Source organism: Epinephelus fuscoguttatus, linkage group LG13 (genome assembly GCF_011397635.1).
Source record: "Epinephelus fuscoguttatus linkage group LG13, E.fuscoguttatus.final_Chr_v1".
Classification (NCBI taxonomy): Eukaryota; Metazoa; Chordata; class Actinopteri; order Perciformes; family Serranidae; genus Epinephelus; species Epinephelus fuscoguttatus.
Window position 1 is genome coordinate 15,140,605 of NC_064764.1, and position 23,683 is coordinate 15,164,287.

At 41.7% G+C, this 23,683-nt stretch overlaps 2 protein-coding genes and 1 pseudogene across 4 annotated transcripts in view; all 3 read right to left on the minus strand.

Moving 5' to 3' along the window:
• LOC125899663 (translationally-controlled tumor protein homolog) overlaps positions 1-23,683 on the minus strand; it is a 589,762-nt gene that overhangs the window by 239,369 nt on the left and 326,710 nt on the right. The gene's annotated exons all lie outside the window — the stretch shown is intronic.
• Positions 7,036-8,007, minus strand: LOC125900243 (olfactory receptor 51E1-like). The gene has a single exon (XM_049595148.1). It carries the CDS (start codon positions 8,005-8,007, stop codon positions 7,036-7,038), a length of 972 nt encoding a protein of 323 aa, XP_049451105.1.
• LOC125900244 (olfactory receptor 52E4-like) lies at positions 21,396-22,364 on the minus strand (annotated as a pseudogene).

A 23,683-nucleotide genomic window follows, 5' to 3' on the forward strand; every position in this document is an offset into this window, starting at 1 on the left:
TAAAAAGAAATCTACTTTCTATCCAGGGGGGATGCCTAACTCTACACTTGCCACATACAGTAAATTGGTAGAAAATGATTTGGCAAAAGTGGTAAAAAAGACTAATGTCAGTAAAACTCAGAACATCAGCTTTATTGAATGACAAGCCCTTATTGAACTGCGTTCCAACTCAAAAATTATTATTAAGAGAGCTGATAAGGGTGGCTCTATTGTTGTCCAAAACACATGTGACTATGAGGCTGAAGCAATAAAGCAGCTAAACAATGAGATATTTTATCAGCCACTATCAGCAGATGCTAAGGAACATTTTAAGAAAAAAAGAGACGAGATTCTGGATAAAGCACTTAAGAACAACTGGATATCCCAAAAGCAATACGATTTTTCAAAGTTGAACATCCATCTACACCTGTGTTTTATTTGTTACCCAAAGTCCATAAACGGCTCAATCAGCTCCCTGGCAGACCTATTATATCCAGCAATAATTCCATATCAGAGCCTGATATTGTTACCACCAGCCTGAGCCAGAGTCAATTTGTGGATCATTTTATCAAAGACATTGTAAAAACCCTGCCATCACATCTGACTGACACCAGGGATGTGATTTGCTTACTTGAAGATGTTAACATTCCTAAAGAAGCATACATGGTCACTTTTGACGTGGAAAGCCTGTACAGCAACATACCACACAAGGAAGGGTTAAATGCTCTGGCATATTACCTGGAACAATGACCCTGTGATGTCCCTTCAGAGCTGTTACAGGTTTTTTCTGAGTTTGTTCTGAAATCCAACTATTTCATGTTTGATAATAAATTCTACAAGCAAATCCAAGGTACAGCGATGGGAGCTACTTTTGCACCTAATTATGCAAACCTTTTCATGGGCTATTGGGAACACCACTATATCAACAACAAGGAAGCTAACTCACTCCTGAAGTATGTCCTCTTTTGGAAATGTTATATTGATGACATTCTTTTATGCTTCATAGGAAATGAGGAGGATCTTTTTGCTTTTAAGGACTACATCAACAGCACACACCCATCTTTGAAGTTCACCATGGAACACAACAAGACACAGATTCACTTCCTTGACCTGCTCATCACAGTTAAAGACACAAGTAAAGTTGTCACAACCATCTTTCGCAAGCCCACAGACAGAAACACTATCCTGCATGCAAGGAGCCACCATCCAAAGAGAATGATAGAAAACATCCCCTATGGTCAATTCCTGCGCCTGAAAAGGAACTATAATAGTGAGGAAGACTTTGTATTAAAAGCACAAGACATGCATAGATGTTTCACAGAGAGAGGATATCAAAAAAGTACAATAATAAAAGCCTACAACAAAGCCAAGGAACAAAACCGTAATGTTCTTCTTAACCCAACTACAGTCAACAAAACCTGTGATAACAGAACTATATTTATCTCTGAATTTAACAAGAAATCACAAGAAATCAAAAGGATCATTATGAAACACTGGAAAATACTCAACTGTGACCCGAATCTTAAAGCACTTGCCTCTTCTCCACCCAGATTCTGCTTCAGGAGAGGGAGGAATCTGAAGGATCACCTGGTCTCATCCAGTTTCATGTCCCCCAGCCCTAAGACCAACTGGCTACAGCTAAAAGGCAATTATCGCTGTGGCAGGTGTACACACTGTTCAAACACATATGACACAAAGACTTTCAAACACCCTCAAACAGGACAAAGTTATGAAATCATTGAGTTTATCAACTGCATGTCTACCCATGTGATCTACAAACTGATTTGCCCCTGTGTAAAAATTTATGTCGGACAAACTAAACGCAATCTTAAGCTACGTATTGCAGAACACAAGGCAGCGATCAGGAATGGTAACATGGACTATGCCATAGCAACGCATTACAAAGAGAGGGCTCACGGTTCAGCGGCATCCCTCAAATTTGTGGGCCTTAAAAAAATCTCTCCCTCTCCAAGAGGGGGAGATATTACTAAAAAACTATTACAGAGAGAGTCCTTTTGGATTTTCACTCTCAACAGTATGGAACCTCATGGACTTAATGAAACACTGGATCTAAGTTCATTCCTTTAGAGTTATTCCTTTAAATTAGAGGGTATCTCATTTTCAAGAAAAAAGTAAGTATTAATGTCTGCTCAAGTACAACCTGCTTTTGAAAAGTCAACAGTCTTACTAAACTGTACCATCAGCTCCATTGAGCGTTTTGAAAAAAGATATACCCATAAACCCATTTGGCAATATTTTGCGTATAATGAGATCTCTGCACAGATAAACCACTACTGTGTGTTCTTGAAGGTGTTCAACATCTCTTATCTTGTCTAGCCTGGTAGACGTCACCACATTATTTCACCTCTGGAGAATTTGGAAAGTTTCCTACTTTGCATATTAAACTTTCTGATAGAACTTTTGTTCTTGGTCATTAAAAAAACAGGTATGCGTCTTCCACCTGCACAACTGGAAAGCCACATGTAAATTGCTACTAACGTCATCTGGAGCAAACCTGGAACATTGTGGACATCAGACTTACTAAAGCATTACTCTAGACAAAAGGTTTATTAAAGTTTTGATGACTGTGTTACAATTTAGGGAGCCAGCATATGATTGAGGGCCACTCAGGAAAAATGTGCACATCTCACTTCCACATTAAACTGCTGAGATGTCCATCAACATCCCTATCTATAGCTTTCATAATTCCCACTAGTTGCCATGCAACCAGAGGCTTTCTACAAGTTATCATTCCTAATCTGACAGATACTTGTTTGATACTTGTCCAAAGTTTGACTTTGTAGTCGAATAATGTGTTAAATGTAGGTGATTGAAAGTGAAAGTACTGAAGTAGATTGGGGATGATTAAAATAAAATCATGTTCCAGGGCTCCAAAAAATGTTTCTGGGGGCTGCCATTGGCCTGCAGACTGCACTCCAATCAACAATGCTCTAAACCCTTAAGCCATCCCACATGATGCCACCAAGCCAGTCAAATCTCTGATTTCCAGGCAATTAACATTGCAATTCCGTACAGTCAGATGAGAGAGGTGAGAGATGAGTGACAAGTGGAAAGGTGATAAGAAAAATAGAAAGACAGAAATATAGAAGGATAGAATATAGAAAAAGAAAGAAAGTGATACAAGGAGAGAAGATGGAGAGGCGAGTGAGCGGGAGAAAGGGAGAAACACAGAGGTAGAGGAAGTGAGCGAGAGACGGGGAGAGAAATAGAGGAAGCTTTATCCACAATAAACACATTAAAAACTAAATATCGTTCCAGGCTCACCAATGAGCACCTGCACATATGTATGAGAATGGCCGTAGAACCATTCCAGTCCAGATTTAAAATCCTGGCAGGACAAGCTCGAGCACTCTTCTCTCACTGAACAACAAAACGTGGGCAGAGTGGGAAAAGAGGGAAAGAAAAGCAGTGGGAGTGACGTGGAGATTGTGGAGCAGTACAAGTACCTGGGTGTCCCACTGGACAATAAACTTGAATGGTCCACACACACAGAGGCAGTGTACAAGAAGGGCCTGAGTCGGCTGTATTTTTTGAGAAGGCTCAGGTCCTTTAATGTATGCAACAAGATGCTGCAAATGTTTTACCAGACTGTTGTAGCTAGCACTCTTTTCTTTGCCGTGGTGTGCTGGGGGACGGGTGTTAAGAAAAAGGATGCCAACAGGCTCAACAAGCTGGTTAAGAAGGCCCAGTCCGTTGTTGGCCTGAAGCTGAGCACTTTTGAGGAGGTGGTGGAGGACAGAATCCAGGCCAAATTCAATAGGATCATATACAACACCACCCATCCTCTCCATAAAACACTGGACACACTCAAGAGCACATTCAGCATCAGATACGGACTCCCCCGCTGTTCAAAAGAGCGCTATAAAAAAATCATTCATACCCACAGCAGTACAACTGTACAACTCCTCCCTCCGATCAAACTCATATGCACTTTGAACCATTCTTCGGGGTTTTTTTTTTTTTGTATCTATTGTACTGTTACACCTTTTTATACCTTTTATTCACACCTTGTGATCTTATGTGCTTTTAGGATTTTTCTTGTGTCATGATGTGTGCTGTGTTCTTGTGATTTGTGTCTTTTTTGTCATTATTGCCCCTGCTGCTGAGGACATTTTAAATTTCCCCCTGTGGATTAAATTAAGTATATCTATCTATCTATCTATCTATCTATCTATCTATCTATCTATCTATCTATCTATCTATCTATCTAAAGAGAAGCTGTAAAACTGTTCAATAGTTATTTTCTTATTATAAAATTGGTTGAGACTGTTAAGTCAAGATGTGAAAAAGTTAACAAAGAAAAAGGAAAATTCAAGCTGTTGCTACACTTTATTTTATTTATTCTAAAATTCAGCACTTTATGTTAAGATGCACAATTTTTCAAAAACTATTTCATTTATTTTCTCCATTTTATTTTTAAATGCATATCTGTATAGTTCAATGTTAAGTGTCAATTAATACTGTTGAAAAGTTTTTGAATCATACTTTTTTTTTTTACTTGATTTGACAGTCAGATGTTGATTACATGCAGATGTTGATACAACTACTAGGCTACTTCAGTATATATATCACAATAAATCAAGTTAGAACTTATGATGTTCCGGACCTTTGCTCTAGGAAATTTTCTCTAACTGGACCTCTTTGAATTTTAGTTGAATACCCCTGCTCTAGACTGATACAGTATGTCTCAATAAAACGCATATTGAGAAGAAAAAAGAAGAAAAAACATTATCTCCATCTCAAGGGCACCAATTGAGGTGGCACTCACAAACTTTGTGATCCACTTCACTAGCCCTCTCCTACTTAACTGTTGAGTGTGGATGTCCAGTATGGGAAATACTTTCAGTATACTTGCCACATAATAACAGGGTGCTTCAGACCATCATGACAGACAGTGGACATGCTATCGGGCATAGCCCTGTTTGAAATCAGACGCAGTGCAGCAAGCACAAAAGAATGCCCGCATCAGCCCTGCGACGTTCTGTATTCGCTTCCAGAGAGAGCTTCATTTAGACCATAAGACCTACCGAAGCCAAATGCATGGTAGGAGTTACTGCGTGAAACAAAAGGCCTCTGTCAGCTTACCTCTGATCTGCACTAAAGTAAGCTAGTCTCTGGCTTGCCAGCCTCCAGATCTGGCCTGCTTCTCAGCCAGTTAGTCTTGGAGTCATTTGCCTCTGGCCCGCCTGTCTTGTGCCAGCTAGTCCACCACCTGCCTGCCATGGAAATGCCTTCCCTGAACTCTTCAAGTTGCCACTGAACTAGTTGAGGAGCTACCCTGATATCTAGTAGCTCACCTTGCCATTTTCAGGGGATAACCCTGTGGAGCCCTCAGAGCAAAGCATGGTCCCAATGGTGTCTGATACAGTTGGCTTCCTCAGCTGTCGAGTACCTCTGTGGTTCAGCTGCCCAGTGCCACTAAGACAACAAATGCCCTGCCAGATCTTTTACATCTCCAATACTCCATCTCAGCTGATGTGCTGCCAGATCTACCAGACCTTCAGTTGACATTTCAGTCAACTCCCAGCCAGGTCATCAGTTGGGCATCTCCACTGGTGTGCGGCTAGGTCATCAGTCAGTAGTCTCCACTGTCTTGTTGGCAATCTCCTCATCTGGTTTCATCAATTGGTCCATCTGTCAAGTACATCTACAGTCAGACCGTCAATGTACTTGTCCATCAGTCAAGTACATCTACAGTCAGACCGTCAGTTGCCAGCCACCTTTCTCAACATCCATCACAACGTCACAATGTCCATCATGTCCGAAAATAATTTGAAATTTGGACTCATCAGACCACAGCACACTTTTCTCCTTTGTGTCAGTCCATCTCAGATGGGATGAACTCGGGCTCAGAGAAGTCTGCAGCGTTTCTGGATGTTGTTAATATATGTTTTTTACTTTGAATGGTAGAGTTTTAACTTGCATTTGTATATGAAGTGTGTTTACTGACAATGATTTTCCAAAGTGTTCCTGAGGCCATGTTGTACTATCCTTGATACAGTCAAGTCAGTTTTTAATACAGTGCCCTCTGAGGGGTCAAAGGTCACAGCCATTCAGTGTTGTTTTTGAGCCTTGTCCCTTAAATGCAGATAATTGTCTGGGTTCTCCAAATCTTGTGATGATATTACAGATTGTTGATGGTGAAATCCCTAAATTGTTTGCAATTGTGCATTGAGAATAGTTGTTGTCAAACTGTTGGACTGTTTGCCCCCACAGTTTTTCAAAAAGTGCCCATACCATCCTTGCTTGTGAACACCTGAGCCTTTCTAAGATGCCCCTTCCATACCTATTGATGATACTATCATTTGTCAGCAATTAACCTGTTTACCTGTGGAATGTCCCAACTTTTTTTGGAATGTGTTGCAGGAATCAAATTTAGAATTAAGTACATTTTACGAAAAACAATAAAATTGATCAGTTTGAACATTAAATATCTTTTCTTTGGACTGGATTCATTTGAATATAAGTGGGAAAAAGGACTTACAAGTAATTGCATTTTAATTGATTTAATTTACATTTTACACAATGTCCCACCTTTTTTGAAATTGGGGTTGTAGTATCTCGAAAAGAAAAGAAAAGAAAGTCAATACAGTTGATGTGGGAATGTAAATGAAGCATTATGTGGCCTGATTGCCCGTAATAGATTATCTGGTGTTGTGGGGATGAATTTAAAAAATAAATTCACTAGATTGTTATTAATAATATAGAATATTAAATAATGACATACATTTTAATTTATATACATGATTATTCTAAGTTAGTTACAAGTCACATCAACCTCAAATGAAACCCAAGAATGCAGATTTCAAAATTCATGTTATATGCAATGATTGCATTTTCAGCAGACATTTCACTTTGTGCCATTAGTCTATTATCACAATACTGTAGTTAAACTACTTTAAAGGAGACAATCTCAATTTGTCTAGTCCTGGTTGTCGTACAAGATAGTTGATAAGGACAGCAGAAACTTTATCATTTTGCTTTGACATGATTTATATATTTTGTGTATGATTTATTCCCTACTACACACAGCATTCACATGATCAGAGTAGACTCTGGTAATGTACAGGAAATCTTTTTTGTTTGAGGTTTTAAGCATAATATCTTGAAGATGTGTTTTCTAAGTTCTGGTAATTTAAGGCCATAAACAAGAGGATTTACAACTGGAGGAATAATAACAAATTCTAGTGACACAATTATAACCACAAATGGATTAATCTTTTTAAGATTTTGTCGACTCAGAGCAGCATCACTTAATGATGTGAAGAGATAGATCAGAAATGAAATAACATGTGGAATACAGCTCTGTAATACTTTTCCTCTGACCTCTGATGACTTCCAACAAGCAATCACAATTCTCAGATGGGTATACAAGATTAAACCACAAAAAAAAGAGGCTAGAATTGTGGTCGCCAAAGAAATAACAATAAGGTAAAGAGCATTGGTAACACATGATAACTTTACAATATTCCAGCTGGCACAGTATACCTTCTGTATATTGTTACCACATAGAGGAAGCCTGACAACCATAATAATGCACACTGTAAGGTAACAGGTTGGACAGACCCAAGCAAAAAATGTCAAAATGTAGACAGTTTTCGAGTTCATCTTTCTGTGATAATGTAAAGGATGACAAACAGCAACATATCTATCATATGCCATAATGCTCAGAATGGTCAGTTCGTAAAAAACATATGTGTAAATAACATAAATCTGAATAAAACAAGCAGGACGAGAGATGAAATGAGTATCAGACAGAAGGTCCATGAGGAATCTGGGGAAGAAACCAGTGGAGCCATACAGAGCATTGACAGATAAAAATGCAATGAAAATGTACAAGGGCTCATGTAGGGTTTTCTCCCGTAATATTATAATTATCATGGTAAGATTAGCAGACACAATAAAGCTGTAGAGCAGGAGGCAAAAGACAAAGGCTGGATAATGGTAATGTCCAATGTTCATGAACATGGTTAGGTTAAAGTAAAAAGAGACAGTGCTGTTTTCCATTCTCTGAATCAAAAAGACATTGATACATTTAAACCTATTTACCAACACTGGGTGTTCTGGGAGATGTACAACATCTTTTATGGTGTCTAGCCTAGTAGACGTCACAAAATTATTTCACCTCTGGAGAATTTGGAAAGTTTCCTACTATGCATGTTAAACTTTCTGATAGGGCTGTGATGGTAGGTATTTTTTCTCACAGCGGTGACAGAGTGACGTATCACCGTGGTATGGTGGTGATACATCACGTTAATTCAAAAAACAAGAGTCAGTTTTAGTCGTTTTAGAAGAGGTTTGATACATGAACTACAGTGTGTTTACATCCTGCGCTGAGGGATACACCGGTGAGCAACAGCTGCAGCTGGCTCTGGGACAGGTACGTTAGGTCACTCGGTAAAAGCAACAACAAGCAATGAAAACAAGTTTTCATTCCTTGTGATGCACTCTCTGTGGCAGTTTTCCTCCTGTTGATATATCTCCCCAACGATGGTAACACCGAATCCCATTCTGTGCCGCAAAATGATTCCACCTCCGTAGGAATATGTTAGCTAGCCCCGCAGCTACACCACCAGTCCTCCCCTGACCTCCGTCTCCCCTCGGCCCGTTGCTGCTCCGCCGCTCCGGAGGATTCAGCCTCTCTTCTCGCCCGCTCAGCATCCAACACCTGGGAGTTCCTCATCTGTATGCTCCGGCTCAAACAGGTATGGCTCTGGGTCTGTGTCCGCTACAAGAAACTCCTCAAAATCACATTCAAAGTCGTCCATTGCAGCTACTACAATCCGGAGATATCGCTAGGCTAAATAAACAGCTGAGTTTTGTTTACAAGCTACGTTTGTGCCTGCTCACCGGTGTATCCCTCCGTGGATCACAGGGCCGGACGTACTGACCCCAATGCTAACTGCTGAGACCCAGCCACTGGACCTACAGACACAAAAACGATATCCATCATGTTGTCTCAATATGAAAATGATAGCGAAAGGGCATAACTCCCAAATCGTCTGAGTATTCTTTTAACATTTGGCTTGGGAACCAGATCCGCCGCCATGATGAATCAGCTTTTTGTTTTCTTTCTCTTTTTCTTTTTTTTCTTTTTTTTTTTTTTGTTGTGCGGTGATGACCTCTTCACCGCAGTAGGCATCACGTGACCGCGGTATTGCGGTGATGCGGTTATTGTCACAGCCCTACTTTCTGATAAAACTTTTGTTCTTGGCCATAAAAAAACAGGTATGCGTCTTCCACCTGCACAACCGGGGAGCCACATGTAAATTGCTACTAACACAGTTTGGAGCAAACCTGGAACATTGTGAACATCGAACTTCCTAAAGCATCACTCTAGACAAAAGGTTTATTAAAGTTTTGATGACTGCGTTACAATTTAGGGAGCCAGCATATGATTGAGGGCCACTCAGGAAAAATATGCACATCTCACTTCCACATTAAACTGCTGAGATGTCCATCAACATCCCTATCTATAGCTTTCATAATTCCCACTAGTTGCCATGCAACCAGAGGCTTTCTACAAGTTATCATTCCTAATCTGACAGATACTTGTTTGATACTTGTCCAAAGTTTGACTTTGTAGTAGGCTGACCAAACGTCCTCTTTTGCCCGGACATGTCCACTTTTCACGTCCCGTCTGGGGCGTCCGGGGGGTTTTTCATAAACTGATGATAATGTCCAATTTTCCGTGTGTTTGTGTCTGTGTGTGTTAGAGTGTGGCACGGGCCGCATATTTCTGTCCGAACCCGAACCGAGCCCGACATTATTTCATGACCAAAGCACTGAGTTTGTGTCACACAGTGGTTACAGGCTATTTAACAGGCCGGGCGTGCTCAGCGGAGAGGGAGACCTCCGTGTTTGAGACCGGAGCGGGAGGCGGGAGGTCCAACGCTTCTAGCAAGAGGAGAGGGAGAAATAAAACAAAATAAGATAAAATAGGAAAAACCTGGCTCCCTCTTTTATTTTATTTTCAGTGTTTAATCGAGGTGGAGGCGGGCGGCTGGAGGTCCGAGACTTCCAGGGAGGGGAGAGGTAGAAACAAACAGCCAACGTGTGTCTGTGTGTGTTATGTTCAGGTGTTGTCACGTAAATAACAGTGCCCAAGCAATAAACAGGACAGACACTACTTTCAATTCAATTCAATTCAATTTTATTTATAAAGCCCAATATCACAAATCACAATTTGCCTCACAGGGCTTTACAGCATACGACATCCCTCTGTCCTTAAGACCCTCGCAGCGGATAAGGAAAAACTCCCCCAAAAAAACCCTTTAACGGGGAAAAAAAAACGGTAGAAACCTCAGGAAGAGCAACTGAGGAGGGATCCCTCTTCCAGGACAGACAGACGTGCAATAGATGTCGTACAGAACAGATCAGCATAACAAATTAATCAGAATCAGAATCAGAATCAGAAATACTTTATTGATCCCTGAGGGGAAATTGTTTATGTTATAGTTGCTCCTTGCAAGAGAGGAAAGATACGTGAAAATATAAGAAATTTAAACATTAGTATTCACAAATATAGAGTTAAATAAACAGGAATTATTAACAAACATAAACTTAAATAAATATATATATATATACATATATATATATTGTAAACTGAACAAGATTATTTACACAAACAAAATATATACAGTCAGGGTGAATGGGGTTATTGCACAAGTTAGATTAAATTATTGCAGTGTGTGAAATAGTCACAGGGCCACTCAGAGGGAGGAGTTGTACAGTTTGATGGCCACAGGCAGGAATGATTTCCTGTGACGCTCAGTGGTACATCTTGATGGTATGAGTCTCCCACTGAAAGTACTCCTGTGCCTGACCAGCACATGGTGGAGTGGGTGTGAGACATTGTCCAAGATAGTTCGTAGCTTAGACAGCATCCTCCTCTCTGACACCACCATCAGAGAGTCACACTCCGTTCCCACGTCACTTGCCTTGCGGATCAGTTTGTTGAGTCTGTTGGCGTCCGCCACCCTCAGCCTGCTGCCCCAGCACACAACAGCATAGAGGATAGCACTGGCCACCACAGACTCATAGAAAATCCTGAGCATAGTCCGGCAGATGTTGAAGGACCTCAGTCGCCTCAGAAAATAGAGACGGCTCTGGTCCTTCCTGTAGAGAGCGTTAGTGTTCTTAACCCAGTCCAGTTTATTGTCAATGTGTACCCCCAGGTACTTATAGCTCTCCACAATGTCCACACTGACCCCCTGGATGGAAACAGGGGTCACCGGTGTCTTGGTCCTCCTCAGATCCACCGCCAGTTCCTTTGTCTTTGCCACGTTGAGCTGCAGATGGTTCTGCTCACACCATGTGACAAAGTTATCCACAACAGCCCTGTACTCATCCTCATCACCCTTGGTGATACATCCAACTATAGCAGAGTCATCAGAAAACTTCTGAAGATGGCAGGTCTCAGTGCAATAGCTGAAGTCCGTGGTGTAGAGGGTGAAGAGGAAGGAAGAGAGGACAGTCCCCTCGGGCCCCAGTATTGCTGACCACTCTGTCTGACACACAGTGTTGCAAGCGCACATACTGTGGTCTGCCAGTCAAGTAGTCTACAATCCAGGACACCAGGGGGGCATCCACCAGCATTGCTGTCAGCTTGTCACCCAGTAGAGCTGGACGTATGGTGTTGAACGCACTAGAGAAGTCAAAAAACATGACCCTCACAGTGCTCGCCGGCTTGTCCAAATGGGTGTAGACACGGTTGAGCAGGTAGATGATGGCGTCCTCAACTCCAAGTCGGGGCTGATAGGCGAACTGGAGGGGGTCCAAAAGTGGCTTGACCATGGCCGGAGCTGCTCCAAGATGAGTCTCTCCAGGGTCTTCATGATGTGGAGGTCAATGCCACGGGTCTGTAGTCCCTGGAGCCACTGGGACGCGACGTCTTTGGCACAGGAACGAGGCAGGATGTCTTCCACAGCAAGGGGACCCTCTGGAGACTCAGGCTCATGTTGAAGACATGCTGAAGTACTCCACATAGCTGGGGGGCACAGGCTTTGAGCACCCTGGGGCTGACACCATCAGGGCCTGCAGCCTTATTTGAGTGGAGTCTCATCAGCTGTCTTCTCACATGGTCAGCAGTGAAGCACACTGTGGAGGTGACGACACGTGGGGAGGGGGTGTAGTCCTCATGATGGAGAGAGCAGTCAGTGTGACCACAGGGGGAGGAGGTGTGAGGAGGAGGAGGAGGGGGCGTCAAGCAGGAGGGTGTTGTGGTGTGAGAGGGAGGAGGGGGGGAAGAGGGTGGAGTGGGAGATGGTTGACCAAGACAGACAGCAGAAGAGTGGGGGGGGGGGGATGGGCAGGTCCAGCAGTGTCAAATCTGTTAAAAAACAGATTCAGTTCATTGGCCCTGTCCACGCTGCCTTCAACTCCTCTGTTGTTGGTCCTGAAGCCAGTGATGGTCCTCATTCCACTCCAGACCTCTCTCATGTTGTTCTGCTGGAGTTTCCTCTCCAGCTTCCTCCTGTACCTCTCCTTAGCTTCCTTATCTTCATCTTCAGCTCCCCTGTATTGTTCTCACCTCCTCCTGTCACCAGCTCTGAAGGCCCTCTTCTTTGCATTTAGGATGGCTTTGATGTCCTTTGTTACCCACGGTTTGTTATTTGGGTAACAATGGACAGTCCTAACTGGGACAGTGGAGTCCACACAGAAGCTGATGTAGTCCGTGATGCATTCTGTGAGCCCGTCGATGTCCTCCCATGTGGCTCACAGAGTGCCTGCCAGTCTGTCACACCAAAACAGCCCTGCAGTGACTCATAAGCCTCCTCCGACCATCTCCTCACTGTCCTCATGGTCGCAGGCTGGCTCTTGACTAGTGGTACATAGCAGGGGTTGAGGTGCACCAGGTTGTGGTCTGACCTACCCAGAGGGGGGAGCAGCTGTATGCATCTTTGGCGTTTGCATACAGCAAGTCCAGTGTCCTCTCCTCTCTGGTAGGGCAGCTCACATACTGTGTGAATGTGGGTAATGTTGTTGCCATGGTGACGTGGTTGAAGTCACCCGAGATAGCTATGAAGGCACTCGGGTGTTTAGTCTGCAGGCGGGCTATGGCGGAGTGAATGACGTCACATGCCGACGTCGGGTTGGCAGAGGGGGGGATGTAAACAGTCACAATAATGGCATGTGAAAACTCCTGGGCAAATAATACGGCCTGAGTCCAACAGCAAACAGTTCAATGTCCGGGCAACAGATTTGTTCCTTAATGGAAATATGGTCAGGACTGCACCAGCGGTTATTTACTAGAACAGCAAGCCCCCCTCCTTTTCGCTTACCGCTCTCGGTGCAGTCCCGGTCGGCCCGAACAGTCTGAAAGCCGCTGATGGAGACGTTGTTGTCGGGAATGTCCTGGTGAAGCCATGTCTCAGTGAAGCACATCAGACTACATTCCCGGTACTCCTTCTGACTTTTGGCGACCGCTGTCAGCTCGTCCATCTTATTTGCCAGTGACCTCACATTGCCCATGATGAGAGAGGGGAGACACGGCTTATATCTTCAACAGTAATCCACATGATACAATGAGACAGAGAAAGAGAGAGAGAGAGAGAGAGAGAGAGAGAGAGAGATGCAGGTAATGACAGTAGCTTACAACAACATTATTGAAAGTAATAATATTATAGTTATAGTTCTGGCTACTGCGGTACAATATGTTGAAAGTATGTATTAATATCTGGCAGTATACAAGTGTGACAATAGTCATATGTGTATAATAACAGTAGAAGTATGACTAATGACTAATGGTGGCAGCAGCAGCAGGAGGCATCTGGCAGGACCACGGCAGCAGCACAACCACACACATCACGCTGTCCAGGCACCGCTGCGATATGAGTTAATCTGAGAGACAGTGGAGCACAAAGGCTCCGGAGAAGAAGCCGAGTTAGTGACATCCAGAATGGCTGAGTTAGCAAGATGCAGTAATAGAATACGAGAGAGAGAGAGAGAGAGAGAAGGAGAGAAGGTGCCCGGTGTATTATAGGGGGGTCCTCCGGCAGACTAGGCCTAAGTCAGCCTAACTAGGGGCTGGTACAGGGCAAGCCTGAGCCAGCCCTAACTATAAGCTTTATCAAAGAGGAAAGTCTTAAGTCTAGTCTTAAATGTGGAGACGGTGTCTGCCTCCCGGACCGTAGCAGGAAGATGATTCCACAGGAGAGGAGCCTGATAGCTGAAGGCTCTGGCTCCTGATCTACTTTTGGAGACTTTAGGGACCACGAGTAACCCTGCGTTCTCAGAGCGCAGAGTTCTGGTGGGATAATAAGGCACTATGAGCTCTCTAAGATATGACGGAGCTTGACCATTTAGAGCTTTATAAGTTAACAGTAGGATTTTAAATTCAATTCTGGATTTTACAGGGAGCCAGTGCAGAGAAGCTAAAACAGGAGAAATATGATCGCGTTTCTTAGTTCCTGTTAGTACACGTGCTGCTGCATTCTGAATTAGCTGGAGAGGTTTTAAGGACTTACTAGAGCTACCTGATAATAGAGAGTTACAGTAATCCAGCCTTGAGGTAACAAAAGCGTGGACCAATTTTTCTGCATCTTTTCGGGTCAGGATAGGCCTAATTTTCACAATATTACACAGATGAAAAAATGCAGTTTGTGAGGTTTGTTTTAAATGAGAATTAAAAGACAAATCTTGATCAAATATTACTCCGAGGTTTCTTACGGTAGTGCTAGAGGCCAGAGCAATGCCATCTAGAGAAACTATGTCATCAGATACAGAGTCTCCGAGTTGTTTGGGGCCAAGAACAATAACTTCAGTTTTGTCTGAATTTAACATCAGGAAATTGGTGCTCATCCAGGTTTTTATGTCTTTAAGGCAGTTATGGAGTTTAGTTAATTGATTACTTTCTTCTGGCTTCATCGATAAATACAACTGTGTATCATCCGCATAACAATGGAAATTTATAGAGTGATTTCTAATGATGTTACCTAAAGGAAGCATATATAGAGTAAATAGGATTGGTCCGAGCACAGAACCTTGCGGAACTCCAAAACAAACTTTGGTACGTAAGGACGATTCATTATGAACATGAACAAACTGAAAACGATCAGATAAATAAGATTTAAACCAGCTCAGTGCAGAACCTTTTAGGCCAATTAAGTGATCCAGTCTCTGCAGTAGAATTTGATGGTCAATTGTGTCAAACGCCGCACTAAGATCTAATAAAACAAGTACAGAGACAAGTCCTTTATCTGAAGCAATCAGAAGGTCATTTGTAATTTTAACTAGTGCTGTCTCAGTGCTATGATGCACTCTAAATCCTGACTGAAATTCCTCAAATAGATTATTATCATGGAGAAAATCACACAGCTGGTCTCGACTACTTTCTCAAGGATCTTTGACATAAAGGGAAGATTAGATATTGGTCTATAGTTGGCTAACACCTCTGGATCCAGGGTGGGCTTTTTAGTAGAGGTTTAATTACAGCTACCTTAAAAGACTGTGGTACATAGCCTGTTAATAAGGATATATTGATCATATCTAATATATGAGTGTTAACTAAAGGAAAGACCTCCTTAAGTAGCCTAGTTGGGATGGGGTCTAAGAGACACATTGATGATTTAGATGAAGAAATCAATGCGGTCAATTCTTGAAGAGAAATTGGGGAGAAGCAATCTAAATATATATTAGGTTTTACAGCTGTGTTTGAGGTTAGATAGGTACTATCTGAGGACAGGAAGTCATGAATTTTGCCTCTAATAGTTAGAATTTTGTCATTAAAAAAAGCTCATAAAATCATTACTGCTAAGGGCTAAAGGAATACAAGGCTCAATAGAGCTCTGACTCTCAGTCAGCCTGGCTACAGTGCTGAAAAGAAACCTGGGGTTGTTCTTATTGTCTTCTATTAATGCTGAGTAATAGTTTGCTCTGGCATTGCGGAGGCCCTCTTATAAGTTTTGAGACTGTCTGTCCAGATTAAACGAGATTCTTCCAGTTTGGTTAATCGCCAATTCCTTTCAAATTTTATAATATTTGTTTTAACTTACGGGTTTGAGAGTTATACCAAGGAGCGAACTTTCTTTGCTTTTTTAACTTCTTTTTAAGAGGAGCTACAGAGTCAAGTGTTGTTTGCAGCGAGCCTACAGCGCTATCGACAAAATGATCAAAGTCAGTACAGGAAACCTCTGTTACTGAGGGACTTGGTATTGAATTTAATGACGGAGTAATCTTTTCCTTAAATTTTGCGACAGCACTATCTGATAAACATCTAGTATAGTAACTGTTGCTGAGTGGCGTGTAATCGAGTAAAAAGAAATCAAAAGTAATCAGATAATGATCCGATAGCGAGGGATTCTGTGGAAAGACTTTTAGATTATCAATTTCAATTCCATACGTCAGAACTAGATCGAGGGTATGGTTAAAACAGTGAGTGGGTTCATGTACACCCTGACTGAAGCCAATGGAGTCTAATAATGAGATAAACGCGGTAGCCAGGGAGTCATTATCAACGTCGACATGAATGTTAAAATCGCCTACAATAATAACTTTATCTGATTTAAGAACTAAACTGGATAAAAACTCTGAGAATTCAGATACAAATTCAGAATACGGGCCAGGAGCACGGTACACTATAACAAATAAACATTATTCGACTACAAAGTAGTCGAATAATGTGTTCAATGTAGGTGATTGAAAGTGAAAGTACTGAAGTAGATTGGGGATGATTAAAATAAAATCATGTTCCAGGGCTCCAAAAAATGTTTCTGAGGGCTGCCATTGGCCTGCAGACTGCACTCCAATCAACAATGCTCTAAACCCTTAAGCCATCCCACATGATGCCACCAAGCCAGTCAAATCTCTGATTTCCAGGCAATTAACATTGCAATTCCGTACAGTCAGATGAGAGAGGTGAGAAATGAGTGACAAGTGGAAAGGCGATAAGAAAAATAGAAAGACAGAAATATAGAAGGATAGAATATAGAAAAAGAAAGAAAGTGATACAAGGAGAGAAGACGGAGAGGCGAGTGAGCGGGAGAAAGGGAGAAACACAGAGGTAGAGGAAGTGAGCGAGAGACGGGGAGAGAAATAGAGGAAGCTTTCTCAGGTCTCAGGAAAGTAGCCCTGTACATCTTGTCATGTTTGGCTCCACATACAGGTGCGAGGCAGCTTTATCCACAATGAACATAATAAAAACTAAATATCGTTCCAGGCTCACCAATGAGCACCTGCACATATGTATGAGAATGGCCGTAGAACCATTCCAGTCCAGATTTAAAATCCTGGCAGGACAAGCTCGAGCACTCTTCTCTCACTGAACAACAAAACGTGGGCAGAGTGGGAAAAGAGGGAAAGAAAAGCAGTGGGAGTGACGTGGAGATTGTGGAGCAGTACAAGTACCTGGGTGTCCCACTGGACAATAAACTTGAATGGTCCACACACACAGAGGCAGTGTACAAGAAGGGCCTGAGTCGGCTGTATTTTTTGAGAAGGCTCAGGTCCTTTAATGTATGCAACAAGATGCTGCAAATGTTTTACCAGACTGTTGTAGCTAGCACTCTTTTCTTTGCCGTGGTGTGCTGGGGGACGGGTGTTAAGAAAAAGGATGCCAACAGGCTCAACAAGCTGGTTAAGAAGGCCCAGTCCGTTGTTGGCCTGAAGCTGAGCACTTTTGAGGAGGTGGTGGAGGACAGAATCCAGGCCAAATTCAATAGGATCATATACAACACCACCCATCCTCTCCATAAAACACTGGACACACTCAAGAGCACATTCAGCATCAGATACAGACTCCCCCGCTGTTCAAAAGAGCGCTACAAAAAAATCATTCATACCCACAGCAATACAACTGTACAACTCCTCCCTCCGATCAAACTTTGAACCATTCTTCGGGGGGTGTTTTTGTATCTATTGTACTGTTTTTATACACCTTTTTATACCTTTTATTCACACCTTGTGATCTTATGTGCTTTTAGGATTTTTCTTGTGTCATAATGTGTGCTGTGTTCTTGTGATTTGTGTCTTTTTTGTCATTGCTGCTGAGGACATTTTAAATTTCCCCCTGGGGATTAAATAAAGTATATCTATCTATCTATCTATCTATCTATCTATCTATCTATCTATCTAAAGAGAAGCTGTAAAACTGTTCAATAGTTATTTTCTTATTATAAAATTGGTTGAGACTGTTAAGTCAAGATGTGAAAAAGTTAACAAAGAAAAAGGAAAATTCAAGCTGTTGCTACACTTTATTTTATTTATTCTAAAATTCAGCACTTTATGTTAAGATGCACAATTTTTCAAAAACTATTTCATTTATTTTCTCCATTTTATTTTTAAATGCATATCTGTATAGTTCAATGTTAAGTGTCAATTAATACTGTTGAAAAGTTTTTGAATCATTTTTTTTTTACTTGATTTGACAGTCAGATGTTGATTACATGCAGATGTTGATACAACTACTAGGCTACTTCAGTATATATATCACAATAAATCAAGTTAGAACTTATGATGTTCCGGACCTTTGCTCTAGGAAATTTTCTCTAACTGGACCTCTTTGAATTTTAGTTGAATACCCCTGCTCTAGACTGATACAGTATGTCTCAATAAAACGCATATTGAGAAGAAAAAAGCTTAAATACTTGCACAAACAACATTATCTCCATCTCACGGGCACCAATTGAGGTGCCACTCACAAACCTTGTGATCCACTTCACTAGCCCTCTCCTACTTAACTGTTGAGTGTGGATGTCCAGTATGGGAAATACTTTCAGTATACCTGCCACATAATAACAGGGTGCTTCAGACCATCATGACAGACAGTGGACATGCTATCAGGCATAGCCCCGTTTGAAACCAGACGCAGTGCAGCAAGCACAAAAGAATGCCCGCATCAGCCCTGCGACGTTCTGTATTCACTTCCAGAGAGAGCTTCATTTAGACCATAAGACCTACCGAAGCCAAATGCACGGTAAGAGTTACTGCGTGAAACAAAAGGCCTCTGTCAGCTTACCTCTGACCTGCACTAAAGTAAGCTAGTCTCTGGCTTGCCAGCCTCCAGATCTGGCCTGCTTCTCAGCCAGTCAGTCTTGGAATCATTTGCCTCTGGCCTGCCTGTCCTGTGCCAGCTAGTTGATGGACTGGGGCTCATCCTACTTTCCAATATGCTATGTGTGAGCTCAGTCCTGCGTGTTCTTTATTGAAGCAATAGGAGAAGATATTCGGTCTCAGTTAATGTAGTTTATTAAGCAGTAAAGGAATAAAATTACAGAGCTCTGGGTCTCAACTTCACGTCCCTGACGAACAACAAAGGTGTGTCAGTTCACGAAGTCTGACCTCCTGTCCTTTCCCTGACCCAGTATATTTGAGCGTAACAGAGTGTCATTGTGCACGCAAGGCGTTGTCCTCTTCTCATTGGCAGTTCCACTTCCTCCTTCACCACACCACGCCCCTGCCTCGTGTTAATCTGACTCCTTCCCGCTGACAGTGGGGGCGTGGTTCCTGTTTTGAAAGACAAGAGAACAACACAACTCCCTACACGTGCTGTACCTTACTATCTGTACATCACTTTCTATTCTTTTTACCATATATGAAACTAATTATCTAAGCATTGTGGTATGTGCTCCTCAGACTTCATGTCTCTTCCTCTCCTGTACTTCTCCACTTCTGCAAAGCAAACACATTCAGATCAGCTGAAATCATCTCAGTATTCTCATTGTTCACACATCTAAAACTTATATAGTGAAACACAACTGATAGTAAAACACATAAAATCATTCTATTCCCAACATAGTCCACCACCTGCCTGCCATGAAAATGCCTTCCCTGAACTCTTCAAGTTGCCACTGAACTAGTTGAGGAGCTACCCTGATATCTAGTAGCTCACCTTGCCATTTTCAGGGATAACCCTGTGGAGCCCTCAGAGCAAAGCACAGTCCCAATGACGTCTGATACAATTGGCTTCCTCAGCTGTCGAGTACCTCTGTGGTTCAGTTGCCCAGTGCCACTAAGACAACGAATGCCCTGCCAGATCTTTTACATCTCCAATACTCCATCTCAGCTGATGTGCTGCCAGATCTACCAGACCTTCAGCTGACATTTCAGTCAACTCCAGTCAGACCGTCAGTTGCCAGCCACCTTTCTCAACATCCATCACAACGTCACAATGTCCATCATGTCCGAAAATAATTTGAAATTTGGACTCATCAGACCACAGCACACTTTTCTCCTTTGTGTCAGTCCATCTCAGATGGGATGAACTCAGGCTCAGAGAAGTCTGCAGCGTTTCTGGATGTTGTTAATATATGTTTTTTACTTTGAATGGTAGAGTTTTAACTTGCATTTGTATATGAAGTGTGTTTACTGACAATGATTTTCCAAAGTGTTCCTGAGGCCATGTTGTACTATCCTTGATGCAGTCAAGTCAGTTTTTAATACAGTGCCCTCTGAGGGGTCAAAGGTCACAGCCATTCAGTGTTGTTTTTGAGCCTTGTCCCTTAAATGCAGATAATTGTCTGGGTTCTCCAAATCTTGTGATGATATTACAGATTGTTGATGGTGAAATCCCTAAATTGTTTGCAATTGTGCATTGAGAATAGTTGTTGTCAAACTGTTGGACTGTTTGCCCCACAGTTTTTCAAAAGTGCCCATACCATCCTTGCTTGTGAACACCTGAGCCTTTCTAAGATGCCCCTTTCACACCTATTGATGATACTATCATTTGTCAGCAATTAACCTGTTTACCTGTGGAATGTCCCAACTTTTTTGGAACGTGTTGCAGGAATCAAATTTAGAATTAAGTACATTTTACAAAAACAATAAAATTGATCATTTTGAACATTAAATATCTTTTCTTTGGACTGGATTCATTTGAATATAAGTGGGGAAAAGGACTTACAAGTAATTGCATTTTAATTGATTTAATTTACATTTTACACAATGTCCCACCTTTTTTGAAATTGGGGTTGTAGTATCTCAAAAAGAAAAGAAAAGAAAAGAAAAGAAAGTCAATACAGTTGATGTGGGGAATGTAAATGAAGCATTATGTGGCCTGATTGCCCGTAATAGATTATCTGGTGTTGTGGGGATGAATTTAAAAAATGAATTCACTAGATTGTTATTAATAATATAGAATATTAAATAATGACATACATTTTAATTTATATACATGATTATTCTAAGTTAGTTACAAGTCACATCAACCTCAAATGAAAAGAATGCACATTTCAAAATTCATGTTATAAGCAATGATTGCATTTTCAGCAGACATTTCACTTTGTGCCATTAGTCTCTTTTCACAATACTGTAGTTAAACTACTTTAAAGGAGACAATCTCAATTTGTCTAGTCCTGGTTGTCACAAGATAGTTGATAAGGACAGCAGAAACTTTATCATTTTGCTTTGACATGATTCATATATTTTGTGTATGATTTATTCCCTACTACACACAGCATTCACATGATCAGAGTAGACTCTGGTAATGTACAGGAAATCTTTTTTGTTTGAGGTTTTAAGCATAATATCTTGAAGATGTGTTTTCTAAGTTCTGGTAATTTAAGGCCATAAACAAGAGGATTTACAACTGGAGGAATAATAACAAATTCGAGTGACACAATTATAACCACAAATGGATTAATCTTTTTAAGATTTTGTCGACTCAGAGCAGCATCACTTAATGATGTGAAGAGATAGATCAGAAATGAAATAACATGTGGAATACAGCTCTGTAATACTTTTCCTCTGACCTCTGATGACTTCCAACAAGCAATCACAATTCTCAGATGAGTATACAAGATTAAACCACAAAAAAGAGGCTAGAATTGTGGCCCCCAAAGAAGTAACAATATGGTAAAGAGCATTGGTAACACATGATAATTTTACAATATTCCAGCTGGCACAGTATACCTTCTGTATATTGTTACCACATAGAGGAAGCCTGACAACCATAATAATGCACACTGTAAGGTAACAGGTTGGACAGACCCAAGCAAAAATGTCAAAATGTAGACAGTTTTCGAGTTCATCTTTCTGTGATAATGTAAAGGATGACAAACAGCAACATATCTATCATATGCCATGATGCTCAGAATGGTCAGTTCGTAAAAAACGTATGTGTAAATAACATAAATCTGAATAAAACAAGCAGGACGAGAGATGAAATGAGTATCAGTCAGTAGGTCCATGAGGAATCTGGGGAAGAAACCAGTGGAACCATACAGAGCATTGACAGATAAAAATGCAATGAAAATGTACATGGGCTCATGTAGTGTTTTCTCCCGTAATATTATAATTATCATGGTAAGATTAGCAGACACAATAAAGCTGTAGAGCAGGAGGCAAAAGGCAAAGGCTGGATAATGGTAATGTCCAATGTTCATGAACATGGTTAGGTTAAAGTAAAAAGAGACAGTGCTGTTTTCCATTCTTTAAATTAGAGGGTATCTCATTTTCAAGAAAAAAGTAAGTATTAATGTCGGCTCAAGTACAACCTGTTTTTGAAAAATCAACAGTCTTATGAAACTGTACCATTAGCTCCATTGAGCGTTTTGAAAAAAGATATACCCATAAACCCATTTGGCAATATTTTGCATATAATGAGATCTGTGCACAGATAAACCACTACTGTGTGTTCTCGAAGGTGTTCAACATCTTTTACCTTGTCTAGTCTGGTAGACGTCACCACATTATTTCACCTCTGGAGAATTTGGAAAGTTTCCTACTATGCATATTAAACTTTCTGATAGAACTTTTGTTCTTGGCCACAAAAAACCCAGGTATGCGTCTTCCACCTGCACAACTGGAAAGCCATATGTAAATTGCTACTAACGTCGTCTGGAGCAAACCTGGAACATTGTGAACATCGAACTTCCTAAAGCATCACTTTCAATAAAACGCATATTGAGAAGAAAAAAGCTTAAATACTTGCACAAACAACATTATCTCCATCTCACGGGCACCAATTGAGGTGCCACTCACAAACCTTGTGATCCACTTCACTAGCCCTCTCCTACTTAACTGTTGAGTGTGGATGTCCAGTATGGGAAATACTTTCAGTATACTTGCTACATAATAACAGGGTGCTTCAGACCATCATGACAGACAGTCTGGACATGCTATCAGGCATAGCCCCGTTTGAAACCAGACGCAGTGCAGCAAGCACAAAAGAATGCCCGCATCAGCCCTGCGACGCGTTCTGTATTCACTTCCAGAGAGAGCTTCATTTAGACCATAAGACCTACCGAAGCCAAATGCATGGTAGGAGTTACTGCGTGAAACAAAAGGCCTCTGTCAGCTTACCTCTGACCTGCACTAAAGTAAGCTAGTCTCTGGCTTGCCAGCCTCCAGATCTGGCCTGCTTCTCAGCCAGTTAGTCTTGGAATCATTTGCCTCTGGCCTGCCTGTCCTGTGCCAGCTAGTCCACCACCTGCCTGCCATGGAAATGCCTTCCCTGAACTCTTCAAGTTGCCACTGAACTAGTTGAGGAGCTACCCTGATATCTAGTAGCTCACCTTACCATTTTCAGGGGATAACCCTGTGGAGCCCTCAGAGCAAAGCACAGTCCCAATGGCGTCTGATACAGTTGGCTTCCTCAGCTGTCGAGTACCTCTGTGGTTCAGCTGCCCAGTGCCACTAAGACAACGAATGCCCTGCCAGATCTTTTACATCTCCAATACTCCATCTCAGCTGATGTGCTGCCAGATCTACCAGACCTTCAGTTGACATTTCAGTCAACTCCCAGCCA